Raw genomic sequence first — 13,488 nt, 5'->3', positions numbered from 1 at the left:
TTTATAGATAATGCGATTTTATTTATTTCATAAATAGGTTAGAGTTATTTATCATATTATTGATAAAGATATACTAAGAAGTTACATCTTATCCGGTTAAACAAATATAAGAATGCCACGTGGTGAAACTAGGCAACTGCACGAGTATACATGTTAGGTGTCATTACATGTTATCAAAACCCCACTTAAAAACAAAATAAAAAGTAAATAACCTCCTAAAACGAACCGTCCTTTCTGCCTGCAAAAAACGCGAATCTTTCTCTCTCTTATTTTTTTCCCTCCCCCCCCTTCTCACTCGCTATCTTTCTCTCTCTTCGAAATTCCCAAAAAGAAAAAAAAAGTTCGAAAAAAAACAAAAACAACGCAACACTTAAAATCGGATCCGAAACAAGACCCTAACCCTAGACGCGAGTTTATCCTCTTTGTTTCCCTTTTCTATGGCTATTCCCCCTTCTTTTATTTCTCCTTCGGAATGACTGATAGTGGAACTTGATTTTTAGGGTTAGGGTTTTGTGTTTTCCAAGGGCTGGAGATAGGATTAGGGTTAGGGTTAGACCTAGGGTTCGATTTTTTTTATGGAATACCAAGGGGTTGGTGGTACTGATGCTTTTGGTTGTCGTTGGTGATGACCGGAGCCCTATGCCACCGGCAGAAGAAGATGATGGGTAGGGGTGCGGATGGAGGTTGCGGCACCGAGGAGAGGCTTTGCCGCCCGATTTCTGGGGTCTCCAGTCGGAGTCCGGTGATCCAATCTGAGACTTCCGAGAAGCAATATGATGTTGGTGTCGATTTCTTTTCTCAGGCACGGAAAGCCCTTTGCCAACGTTCCCCTTTTGATGTCCCTGAAGGTGGTTCTGTGTCGGGGTTGAGTGTGCCAACACTGCCCAGTGGACTGGCTAGTTTGTTGAAGCAGACTGATAGTAGGAAGAAGCATAAGAAGTCGCATTCGGGAGCAGATAAGAAGTCTTCCAGGCAGGGGGAAAAGGCTCGAGAAGCCAGCATTTGGGCTGAAACGGAAGTGTTTTTTCGGGACCTAGCATTGCCGGATATTGATGCTTTGTTTGAGATTATACCATCCAGGTTTTTAGCTGCTAGGAAGAAGTGTTTTATGATTCCTTATGTTGGAAATGAGCTAACAGGGAATTCAAATTTGTATGCTGAAGTGGATGAGAAGGCGAGTGTGAGTAGTGGAGAGAATTTTAATGGTGTGAATGCAAATGGTAATGTTGGTAAAGAAGGGAAGGAGGTCGTCAGGGTTGAGGATGGGCACTTAATGGAAATTGATAGCGTTGCAACGCAAGCTCAGTTTTCACCAAAGGAAACAGAAGGACACTTTTTTCCAGATTCAACTAGTAGTTTAGAGTGGCTTTTAGGTTCTAGGAGTAGGATATTGTTATCTTCAGAGCGGCCTTCAAAGAAGCGGAAGCTTGTTGGAGAAGATGCTGGGCTGGAGAAAATATTAGTTGCTCGTCCATGTGACGGGGATTCATCTTTATGTCACTTTTGTTGCACTGGTGATACTGGAAAAGGATCAAACAGGTTAATTGTTTGTAGTTCTTGCAAGGTCGCTGTTCATCAGAAGTGCTATGGTGTGCAAAAAGATGTAGATAGTTCTTGGCTCTGTTCTTGGTGTGAGCTGACAAATGATGGCGATGGTACAGTGAAATCTTGTGTACTTTGTCCGAAGCAGGGTGGTGCATTAAAGCCTGTCCAAAAGAATGATGAAAATGGTTCATCTGTGGAGTTTGCTCACTTGTTTTGTTCATACTGGATGCCTGAGGTTTATATAGAAGACTTGAAAAAGATGGAACCAATTATTAATGCGGGAGGAATAAATGACACCAGAAAGAAATTAGTCTGTAATGTATGCAAGGTGAAGAATGGTGCGTGTGTTCGGTGCAGTCATGGTATGTTCGTTGCTCTGTCTTTTTTTCCGTGGCATTCTGCTTCTATTTTTTTCGTTCAAGGTGTGCATTCTTTTATGCAAATCTTTGGCTGCTTTTTATTTCCATTAGTCTAGAGATTTGCAACTGGAAAATGTGTTCTTTGAAAGTGTTTCTTATCAAGAGTAATGGCTACAATTATTTTGTTGTTTATAAGTAGTAACTTAAAAAATTCAAATAAAATAAGCTGATATTTTGTCCATGGTGTCACTCAGTTTATGCATCTTGTTAGTAGAGAAATTTATTTTTCCTTTTGTTTTCTGTTCACATATAACAGGACTGGGAACTACCTTTTACAAAAGTTTCCACATTTCTTTTGTATTTTTTTAGCTGAAATGGTAGTATTATTAACATGGTAAGTTGGATTGTTCATATTAAGGAGCCTATCTAAAAATTTTTGCCTTTTTTTGCCAAGTTTGAATGATTATTTGCTGCCTCTTGTGTTATAAGAAGGATGGATATCTCTTCTCTATGTACTGGTGGCTTTCAGTCCATTTCATATTTTGGTGCAGCAATCTATTCAAACTGTCTTAGAATAGTTTTCTTTTTTAATTTTATCTTAATATGTGCATGAGGAATATCTAGTAGAGAGAAGATATACTCACTACAACAACTACTTGCATTTTTTAAGGTATCATTATGGGCAGTAGGGGGGAAATAAAGTAAGGTATTTGAGAAAATACTGGGAGTGAGGCCAGATGTTTAAATATCAGAATGTAATATGCTGTCTACAAACAAGTAAAATGGCTCTTGTGGTAGGTGTTATTTGTTCAAAATTGTGGTAATAATCTGTCAGCTTTCAGCTTATGTTTATTGGCACCTTTAGGTTTATGATTGGTTTAGGTCCATATGGTGCGGAAGTTGGCAAAGTTCAATTAGGAATAGTTGTTTCTAGAATCCTTCTTATCTGTAGAAAGTTTTTCCATTCTCTTCTCTTTTTGCTAGGGAGGTAACATATGTGCAACTTATTTGGTGTGCCGTTGCAGGGTTTATTCCCATAAAATGTGAATTGATCTGTATTGTGACCATAAATTACCTGGTAAGGGAACTTGTAAAAGTAGAATGCTTGATGGAAACTATTCAGCATTCACCAACTTGAGTATCAACCTCCATTATCATTTTTGTGTCACTTCTGCTCTCTTATAAAAGTTATTTGATCTGGGAATTTTCTGAGTATATGAAGGAGGAGGCAAGGTAGTTTGAGAGTTGAGATTCCTCCTTGGTCAACAAACCTTTATAGAAAGTTCTCTTCTGATAATATTGCTATGGAGATAAACAGGTTTGGTCAAGAATCAAGAGCATATTTTTCTATCAGAGGCTACTGATTTGTTCAGAAAAGGTGTTTTGAAACTTGAATTTGTGCCTTCAAAATATTTAATGAAGAAACTGGAGAGGACAGTTTAAATGCTTTCTGTGCTGACAACTTTTTGGGTTTTTCTTTTGATACAAGTGTGAGATATCACTTAGGAAGGCTGTTATGCAGAAGCAATTAAGAGAACCTAGGTGACTCTCCTTCTCTTGGGATAATGACTTTCTTGGATCTTGTGTAGACATTGGATGAAGTTAAGGGTGGTTGCAGCTGATCAGTGAAAGGAAGTTCTCATGAAAATATTATCGATGTGTGTGTGTGTGTGTTTCATACTTGTTTCAACACAGTTTATGGCACTGGTTTTCTTAGCATAATCTATCTTCCCAACATTTTGGATTAGAAATGGGCAATATAGATAAAATTATTTGTTCTTGTCTTCTGTTGAAAATCTTTTGGTCTCTTTACTTGGAATGAGAATGATATCATCATATCCATCCCCAATGCTGATATTAAGGAAGAAAAATGTCTGCTTGGGTGTCTTGAAGATCCAATAATTGGTTACCTTTTTTTGGTTAGCAAAGCTGTTGTCAGGAATTTGAGGAAAAGGACTTGAGTAGGTCAGTAGTATTGATTAGTACCCTCATTTTGGTTGGAGTCCAATCATGATAATTTTTGCTGTTGGAACCTGAAAATGATTATTTTATTTAAAGTTTTGAAGGGACTCCAATGAGTCCATGGATTTATTTGCCTTGTCACAGCGCTGCTATTTGTTGCTGGATAATGTTCTGAAGTCAAACTTCACCAATGCTTTCCAAGTTGCAATAGGTTTTTACCTATCATGTTTTGTGTAATGGGTTGGTAGTTAATTACATGGTGTATTTGCCTCTTCTGTCCAAATATAATTTTCTTTAATTTTTTATGTTAATACCGTCTGTAGTCCATAGCATATTCAATAATTTATCAAAGAGCGTAACTTTTATTAAAGACAAACTATCTCAACATAAATGATCACAAAAGTTTGACCTTGCACACTTAGGTTTCCTTGCTGCTAAATTTGAGCAAGTTTTTAACTTGATTCGCATGTTGCTTCAATGCTGAGCTATCTGTTATCTTGACATGAGTTTATAATGCTTTTGGTTGTGATGGATGTTGGTCGTTTTTGCAGGAACTTGCAGAACCTCATTCCATCCTATATGTGCAAGAGAAGCCAGGCATAGAATGGAAGTTTGGGGAAGATTTGGGTGTGATAATGCAAGTGTCATTTTTTCCCTGAATATGGATTTTTTTGTTATTATTTATTTGTAACTATTTTGTTCTTATTTTGAGGTTTTCTTGTCATCAATACTCTTTATTCTTTCTACAGATTGAGTTACGGGCATTTTGCTCTAAACATTCAGAAATCCATGATAACAGCAGTTCCCCACAACATGGAGAACTTTGTGCTTCTGGCACAGACTCTTCTATCACCAACCAACTTTCGCTGCAATCTATGGACAATTCTCACAATTCAAAAATTAGCCAAAGTAATGGAGATAAAATTGCAGTGGGCATAGGTCTAGATGATAAATCTGGTGATGGTGAGTTGCAGGAGATAGACGTGTCTGGTACCAGATCAAATGCCCAAGTTGCATCAGAATGTGGTGAGGCACAGCATCTGGTTGATGTGGGGTTGTTGGAGAGGACAAATGATGATGAACATAGCCCATTTAGCTCTCTTAATTTTGCAATGATTTTGAAGAAGGTATTTGATCCAGTCATCCTTGGGTTGATAGTTCTATCAATGTTTTTAAGTTTCCAGATTGTTCTGTCTTACAATCTACACATGATGCAGCTAATTGACCGAGGGAAAGTCAATGTAAAAGATATAGCATCGGAGATTGGAATCTCAGCTGATTCTTTGAGTGCTTCATTAAATGTAATACCTGCAATTGTGGTTACTTTATTTGCCCTTGTTTTCTGAAAGCAGTTTAAGTTTGCAGCTTTCACCTCCATTTAATTTTCTTTGATGTTATTTTTGGTCTTCCTTTCTTCAGAATGATAGCTTGGCACCTGACCTGCAATGCAAAATAGTGAAATGGCTTAGTAATCATGCATATATGGGCACTTCCCTGAAAAATTTAAAAGTTAATATTAAGTCTTTGATTTCATCGAAGGATGAGACTGATGAGACTGGAACGGGTATTTCTGACGATATAATGGCCTCCAAGTCTGACATAGCAGATCTTGTAGCTGTCAAGCCTATGCCTCCTTGGAGAAGAACCAAGAATAATGTGAGGATTTTGAGGGATAACAAAATATTATGCTCCTCTGATGAAACTACTGATGATATTGGGGTAGTGATGGATGAAGTTAGGGTTGATCTGCTTGCTAAGGAAGAAACAAATGATTTAAGTAAAATATCCATTCTTGATGCCACTGGAAGGGTAATATACCAAATCGTAATGTTCATTTCGGAGGTTCTTTGGCAAGCTAACTTTTGGTTAATCGATTATTCTATTGAATTTTGTCTTCGAGCTTGTATATACATGTTCTGTTTACTTCTTTGCTAATAATGGTTGGATATATAAACTCCTCGTATTTCTCTGTGGTTAGTATTTTCACCATTTCCCTAATCTGATATACTGTTCCTTGCTTATTAGTAGCCGTTGCTAATCTGATATAAATGTCCTATGTTGCTGGAGCTTTTCTGGTTAATTAGAATTTTTAATCATCAACATTGATTTTTTTTGAACCAAAACTTCTTTTTGTGCATGTTGCTTTATATTTTATACTGCCATCAGCTGCCAATATCGTTTGTATATTATAACTGTGTATCTCCTTTCTTTTGATGCGATTGGAGGTTCTGGAGTAGGTTTAGATGCATTAGGGATTCTCTGTTCTAAGTTTCAGCTGTCTGGTTTCTTGTCTTGGGATTTCGTGTCATAAAAGCCTTCTTTTTTCTAATGCTTTGATTTTGAATTTGTTTAGTTTTTAGATATTGCTTTCCTGAATCAATTACCAAATATGTTCCAGTTGTGTTCCTTAGTATGTGATTGAACATTGTAGTTGTAGTTCATATAATGTCTCTATAAAGTTGTTTTTAAGCCGCTTTCACCAATACTCATTTGAGTCAAGTGCATAAATTTTTTTGTTCACCAATGCTCATCTGAGAATAAGTTGTGCAGTATGTTGATCTACCATGCGCCCTTTAAGTTGTAACAATTTGAAAGTGTTTCTTTTGTGATGTATGTAAAACCATTATTTTAATCTTACTAATATTAACACTGATTAATGAACTAAAAAGGATATATTTTGCTAGAGATTTTCATCTCCATCTTCGTCTTCATCAAAGTTGATGTTTAGATTTTTGTAGTCAGCATTTTTGCCTTATTTTAAGGTTTGGTCGTGTAAGTATACCATGTGCAATGAAGGAAATGTCTTTTAATGAACTAAGAAGTGCAAAACATGAACTTGTAATGTATAATATAGTGTTCTAGTTTTCCTTCCTCTTATTTTACTATTAAAAACAAAAATATACTTTTTAAACATTAATATTTATATAATTTTTTAGTTAATACATATTTTCGTAATTAATACATATTTTTTTTTTCCTGTTTTCACTCTGATTTAATTTTTGAGTGATCTGTGGATAACTTTCAATGCCTTGACTCTTATATATTTAAAGAAGAAACTGCTTTGGAAAGAGTACTTTATGTATTGTGTTATAGGTTCGGTTAATTTTATGCCTATACATTATCCGTTAACTCTTCATCCATTTCTTAAGTGATGTTTCCTCATCTGTGTAGAATTCAGTCAACCCTGATGTTTCCCAGCACTCTCCAGAGAGGCATTTTCACACATCTGAAGGTACTCTTTGTTGAATTTTTTGCTTTATGTAATGCCTTGTTTGTTGGTCAAGCTATATTCTTGTTAAGTAAATATTCCTTGGTTGTTTCTGGACACTGTTATTTTTGTTAACATTTTTTCCAATAATATATATGCTTGACTTTGCGCTTTCTTATTCTCTGTTTTCATTTCACTACATGCCTAGACCTTACATATAAAAACTAAATGGTAGTTTATTGTAAACTGTATTCTGGTTGGTTGTGTATAGAAGGTTCTAATATGCGTATATATGAAAGTAACCATGTCTGAATGTCATCATTCTTAAATAAACTCTATTTCTTGAAGAAGGTTCAATTTTTATATTTCTGCATTTCCAGTTAAAACAGGAAACAGAGGCTGAACACTTCTTATTAATTTAGCTTAGTGAACACTTTTGCTGTTAATCTTGCCTTGTTGTTTGTGAAAGTTCTGTTGCAAAAGAATTTCCCTCAGAGAATGAAGTATCAGAAGAGACAGAAATATTTATCAGTGTCATAGAAATTTGTTATACTGGAAATATTTGCCGGGAAAAGGTTTAAAATCATTGCCCCCACCCCCCTTCTTTTCTTTTGGCTGAAATGCATGAGTTTCAATTGAGATATTTTCGTTGAAATTATGGCACTAAAGTTTTTCCTTTTTTCGTTCAGAATTTTTCTTGAAGCAACTAGCTTTTAGTTTACTTTATGAAACATCTATGCCTTTTTTATGTTTTATCTTGTCCAATGCTAGTCAGATGAGTTCTATTTTCTAGATTTATGCTTATTTGTTCATAAAAGCTAGTTCTTCATTGTACATTTTTGAGAGTTGTCTCAAGTCCCGATTGTTTTTGTTCACTGGATTAAATATGTTAAATTTGGTTCTTGGATTTTATTATGGGTGCCATGCTGTCTTGTTCAAGAGGTATTGATTCCCACCCATATTCCTTTTTTCATGATATGTTTAAGCAGATTGCGACACGGTTGGCTTCTCATGCCAAGAATAATGTTAATAGTAATTGTTAGTATTGCAAGCAGTTCATGTGTCTTGTAGAATCAAGTGACATGCCAAGGCTGGTCAATCCATGAGCTATTTTTTTTTTAAAAAAATTGAGAGCAAATCCTTTAGCTAATTTAATGACAAGTGTTAGTGGTAGTATCCTATGATGGGGCCAAGTGTTGGACACGGCTCTGCATCTAGATGGGTATTATAAACTTTTTCAATTTTTGCATATATTTCGGACATCATTCTCTCATATCCATATATGGATATATGTTAGATATAGGTATCAGATTTGGTAAAATGAAGAATTTAGGTAACATGGGTAGAATCTGTGAATTTCTTTTGCAGTGCTAACTGTCAGTTGAAAGTTTCTGTTTGCATCTGTTTGGATGGCTAAATCACGAAGTTACGTGATAAGATTGCATTGTACAGTATTCATGAAAATATTTTACATTGCATTAAAATTTTTTTGGAAGTTAGATTTGACCTAGGGTGACCAAAATAGTCCTATGTTTTCTAGGAACTTGGGGCAGTTCAAATCAGGTCATATAGTCAAGCTGTCTTTTTTCTACTGTATGAATTATCAAGATGCTGGCGTCTCTTTATCATCAACAATGTCGCATCTGTGATTTGTTGTCTTTCTTTTCCATGTTTTCTTTGATTTAGCTCAATCAATTTAATTATTCTTTATGATTCTGATGTGAATTGTATCCATAATTGTACAATTGGACAGGAAATTCAACTGATCTCTTAAATGACAGCCTTCATGGAAAGAGTCAATCAGAGAGGGCAATGACTCCTGAGAAGAAAACAGATCAAGGAAATTCTATTTGCTCGATTGTTAATCCAATTATCGCCAATCTCATGTAAATTTGTGAAAAGACTTCTCTCTATTTGTTAAACCAGCACCCTATAGCTCTTTTTCCCCTTATAAGTGTTTGTTATAATTTGAAGGAGATTTTCTATCTATTTTGATGAGATAATCTCTGATTCTTGACAATTTTGTATTGCAGAAGAACTGAAGAATTTTCTAACTTCTACATTCACCCGTATACACAGAAGCAATTGCTGCAGATGCCCAATGGGTTGCTTTGCAAGAATAGAGTGGGTGAGTGTGAAGGCAGAAAGGACACATTAAATGAGTTCTATGGCAAGTTTCATCTCACTATTTAGATTGCAGTTTCTTCTTTCTTTCTGCTTGTCTTTTTGAGTAGGTCTAATAAGTTCCACTTTACAGGTACAAAGGAGGGAGATCTCTCTCGTCTGGTGGCATCTTCAAATGCTAGTGTTTGCTGCAGTCACGAAAGTGAACATTCAATGTGCAATGAAAAGAGTTGTCTTGTTGATGATTTAGAGCTGTCAGTTAAGGCTAGGAAATTGAGAGCTCTCCAATTTTCTCCAGAGGATGAAGTGGAAGGGGAAATTATATTTTATCAGCATAGGTTACTGGGCAATGCAGTTTCAAGAAACTATGTTACCGGTATTCATCTTTTCTGCTTTAGGGTTCTTTCTGTTTACGTGTCTTTGTCATAACCTATATCCTGCATTTTGTGTGTTTCTGCTTACAGATAATTTAGTTTCTAGGGTTGCTAAAAGTCTACCACAGGAGGTTGAAGCATCAAGGATAAAGATATGGGATACTATGCTTGTTAATCGATATCTTTATGAGCTAAGAGAAGCAAAGAAGCAGGGCCGTAAAGAGAGAAGACATAAGGAGGCACAGGCAGTGTTGGCTGCTGCAACTGCTGCTGTAGCTGCTTCCTCCAGGATTTCATCGAGAAAAGATGGCTTGGAAGATTCTAGTCATCAAGAGGTTATTCTTATGGATCCTCTTTTGCATTTATTTTTCTCTGCTCCTAGATATGGATAAAATTTCACTCTATTCTCTTGCAGAATGTATTGAAGCTGAATGCTTCTGTTGGAAGGGCCGGCATTAACTCTCAGACAAGAGCAAAAGATGCACTTTCTAGGAATGCTGTCTCAAGGACTTCATCTGAAAAGTACTCAGATATTGTTCAATCAGTTACAGATTTTTCTAAAGGACATCCTAGGTCGTGCGATATCTGCAGGAGATCTGAGACAGTACTGAATCCTATTTTAGTCTGTTCTGGCTGCAAGGTTTTCTAGCCTAAAACCATTAGTTTTACTTTAATGGGAAATTTTACTTTTATCTGTGTGGAATTTTGATTTAGTCTTGTTCACAGGTTGCAGTTCACTTGGATTGCTATCGCAACGTTAAAGAATCTACAGGTCCTTGGCGCTGTGAATTATGTGAAGAACTGTTCTCATCTAGATCCTCCGGAGCTCCATCTCTAAATTTTTGGGAGAAGCCTTATCCTGCTGCAGAATGTGGCTTATGTGGTGGTACTACTGGTGCTTTTAGGAAATCTTTAGATGGCCAGTGGGTACATGCTTTCTGTGCTGAGGTGATTTTTTCTTTCTTGAGGGGTTTTTAATGTTTCATCTCTTGCCAATGAAATGAAATGACGGGGCTTTTTGTATTTTGTAGTGGGTTCTTGAATCAACATTCAGAAGGGGACAAGTTAATCCTGTTGAGGGAATGGTATGTATGCATGTTAAGGCATTAGATAATCACTACTTGGAGAAAGTTCTATAGATCTTATTTGAATTTATATTGAATGGAATATCAGCATTTGTCTTCAAGGGGGGTTGACGTTTGTTGTATATGTGGTTGCAAGCGTGGTGCGTGCATTAAGGTGAGATATATATTAAAATTACTTTTTTTACTCAAATTGTTAACTAGAAATTGTTGCAATTAATGTACCTTGTATCTAAGCAGCTGCAGTTTTATTCTTTGCAGTGTGGTTATGGTCACTGTCAGATCACTTTCCATCCCTCCTGTGCTAGAAGTGCTGGCTTCTGTATGAATGTGAAGCTTGGTGGTGGCAAATTGCATCACAAAGCTTATTGTGAACAACACAGTGTGGAGCAGAGAGCAAAGGTTTGAAAATTTTGATTTCTTCTAAAAATACCGGAATTTTTTGTTGCATGTTATTTTTCCTGTATTGTTTATATGTTCAATAACATATGTAGGTTGAAACTCATAAACATGGAATTGAGGAGTTGAAAAACATGAAGCAAATTCGGGTAAGGGCTTTCTTGCCATCTTTTGGGTTTGCTTAGATATGTGCCATGTAATAATTTTGGTGTCATAATGTATACTAGTGTATGAATTGTGCGGTTGTTGAGTTGTCCTTGGATTCTCCTCTACAGGTTGAACTGGAAAGATTACGCCTTCTTTGTGAAAGAATAATCAAACGTGAAAAATTGAAGGTGATTTTTTTTAATGGTTGTTTTTATTCTCTTGTTTTCCAGTGCAATTGCTGCTGTTGGATAGTTTTTCTATTTTATGAATAAATCTTGGAATGTAATTTGTGAATGTTTGCAGCGAGAGTTGGTTCTTTGCTTACATGAAATACTTGCCTGTAAAAGAGATCATGTTACTCGTTCAGTGCTTGTTCATAGTCCCTTTTTCCATCCGGATGTTAGCTCCGAATCTGCAACAACTTCTCTCAAAGGCCATACAGATGATAACAAATCATGCAGTGAAGCAATGCGATCTGATGATGTAACTGTGGACAGTACACTTTCAGTGAAGCACCAAGCAAAGGTTCCTGTGCCTGTGGACAATTATCAAAGAACTGATAACAGCTCCACTTCCCAAAGCCTCTGTGTTCGGAAGCCAAATGAGAGGGTGCCATTTTCTGGGAAGCAAATCCCACACAGATATTCTCTTGCATCTCGTAATGCTTTGGATAATGCAGAATGGAACTCAAAATCCAGGAAGGTAAAATTTGTTACACGTTCTCTTATGCATGCGCATAGATAAAGGAATATGGCTGATGCTTGCCTTGTGATGAATCTCAGCCAATTGAAACATTTGAAAAGGAGCTGGTAATGACATCGGATGAAGCATCAATGAAGAATTCACGGTTACCAAAAGGATATTGTTATGTTCCTGTCGATTGTCTTCCCAAGGAGAAGCACCTCACACAAGATACCACTTCTGATGGACAGTTGGAGCACAATGGTTAGGCTTTGTCAATACACCGGTTGTGGATTGCCTTATGGAAGGGTGACGGCCCATCTGTGCCTAATGTAACTGTTTTCCGTGCGGAACTGGAGGTGTATGTTGATGAAGGCAGTTGAGTGGCAGAAGCAGTGGTGAGATGTTGATTAGGGCCAGTGTGGCCTCAATGCCATATGAGCCGCGTGATGTGACTCGGGATGGGGAAGTTTTGGCATATCATTTGTTGTATATCTCACAAGAGTAACTGTACAGTGGGTGAGAATTTCATTCCATCAAGGTTTGCCTAGAGGCTAGAAAAAATTCAGTCTTGAAGGGTCGTTAGGGATTGTGGGACAAAGGAATGGAGATTTGCTTATTAAAAAGAAAAAGAAAAAAAAAAGAGAAAGGGTCCTACTGTGCGTGCTCTGAGTCTGATGTATAGTGTAGCTGTTGTACATATTTTTTTTCTTAACGTTAACCTGCCAAAGAAATGTTGCTCAACCAGTGATTTTGATGCGTACAAAGGCATCATCTCGACTCTCGTTTCGTACTGTCTGCTCAGATATTATAGAAGTTTATCTTCCCATGGATTGTACGAGATGACGACCACTAATTTCAGATCAAATTAACTCTTCCTCGGTAATTTTTAATTTATTTAAGTATATAGCAAATGAATTATTAAAAGAGATACCAATACCATTGATCATCTGATATCGGTTCATTCATTTGCTATGCTTTTTTTGGTTTAATTCTATCAAGGAGTTTACGTTACCACTCACTATCTTGATCATTTATATTCTACCATATGCAACTGTGACATTTAAGTAGAAGGATATCACTATGAGAATTGTTGATTATTACATAATATTACGAGAATAGTGACTCGCCATCTAAACTCTTGATGATATTTTGTCATCAATTAACTGCAAATCAATCTCAATATATTATTGTTGTTTTGACCGATAGTGATACTTGATATCGAAATTAATCCGATACTCTAGATTCGTTTGTGGAAGGCCCGTGGCAAATTCTTTGGAATCTATCACTTCCGCCTAAGGTGATAGATTTTGTGTGGCGTTGTTTGCGCTCCTTTGGTCCTACAAAGTTCCATTTGTTGAGCAAGGGTGTTGTGCTGTCGCCGGAGTGTTCTCATTGTGGGGGCATTGTGGATCTTGATCATATTTTATTTGGGTGCGGTTACTCTGTAGTTTGAGGCGCTGTGGAGATTGCTTATGGTCAAGATTGTGCGTACCAATTTCTTGTTGAGTTGTTGGGTGCTTCGTCGATGCATTTGAAAGTTCATTGATCTCGTGCTTCTGTGTTGTCTCTGGTTTGATCAGAATTTAAACGTGTGGCAGAAGAAG

General features: G+C 36.7%; 1 protein-coding gene across 2 annotated transcripts; it reads left to right on the top strand.

The window, feature by feature from the left end:
- Positions 1–217: 217 nt before the first annotated feature.
- Positions 218–12,810, top strand: LOC108460193 (uncharacterized). 2 transcript variants are annotated; one of them, XM_017759590.2, is made up of 19 exons: positions 218–1,907; positions 4,418–4,503; positions 4,616–4,993; positions 5,084–5,167; positions 5,286–5,675; positions 7,038–7,098; positions 8,828–8,960; positions 9,108–9,244; positions 9,332–9,574; positions 9,663–9,907; positions 9,988–10,212; positions 10,299–10,520; positions 10,604–10,657; positions 10,746–10,811; positions 10,916–11,056; positions 11,149–11,202; positions 11,329–11,388; positions 11,504–11,902; positions 11,983–12,810. In XM_017759590.2, the coding sequence occupies exons 1-19, from the start codon at positions 626–628 to the stop codon at positions 12,148–12,150; spliced, it is 4,428 nt and encodes a 1,475-aa protein (XP_017615079.1). In that variant the 5' UTR covers positions 218–625; the 3' UTR covers positions 12,151–12,810. The 2 variants fall into 2 exon arrangements, with proteins under 2 accessions (XP_017615079.1, XP_017615077.1); XM_017759588.2 differs by having other exon boundaries at positions 232–1,907; positions 4,616–5,167.
- Positions 12,811–13,488: the final 678 nt, after the last annotated feature.

This window comes from Gossypium arboreum, chromosome 2 (assembly GCF_025698485.1).
Source record: "Gossypium arboreum isolate Shixiya-1 chromosome 2, ASM2569848v2, whole genome shotgun sequence".
Lineage (NCBI taxonomy): Eukaryota > Viridiplantae > Streptophyta > Magnoliopsida > Malvales > Malvaceae > Gossypium > Gossypium arboreum.
The sequence above is the reverse complement of the archived record's forward strand: the minus strand, read 5'-3'. Positions and strand labels throughout refer to the sequence as shown.

Excerpts from the sequence above, each read along its gene's own strand:
- LOC108460193 (XM_017759588.2), top strand. The coding sequence starts at position 626 with ATGACCGGAGCCCTATGCCACCGGCAGAAGAAGATGATGGGTAGGGGT. Across the intron at positions 9,575-9,662 it reads TTCAAGAAACTATGTTACCG|ATAATTTAGTTTCTAGGGTT; the intron begins GTATTCATCTTT and ends TTCTGCTTACAG. Across the intron at positions 11,203-11,328 it reads AAAACATGAAGCAAATTCGG|GTTGAACTGGAAAGATTACG; the intron begins GTAAGGGCTTTC and ends TCTCCTCTACAG.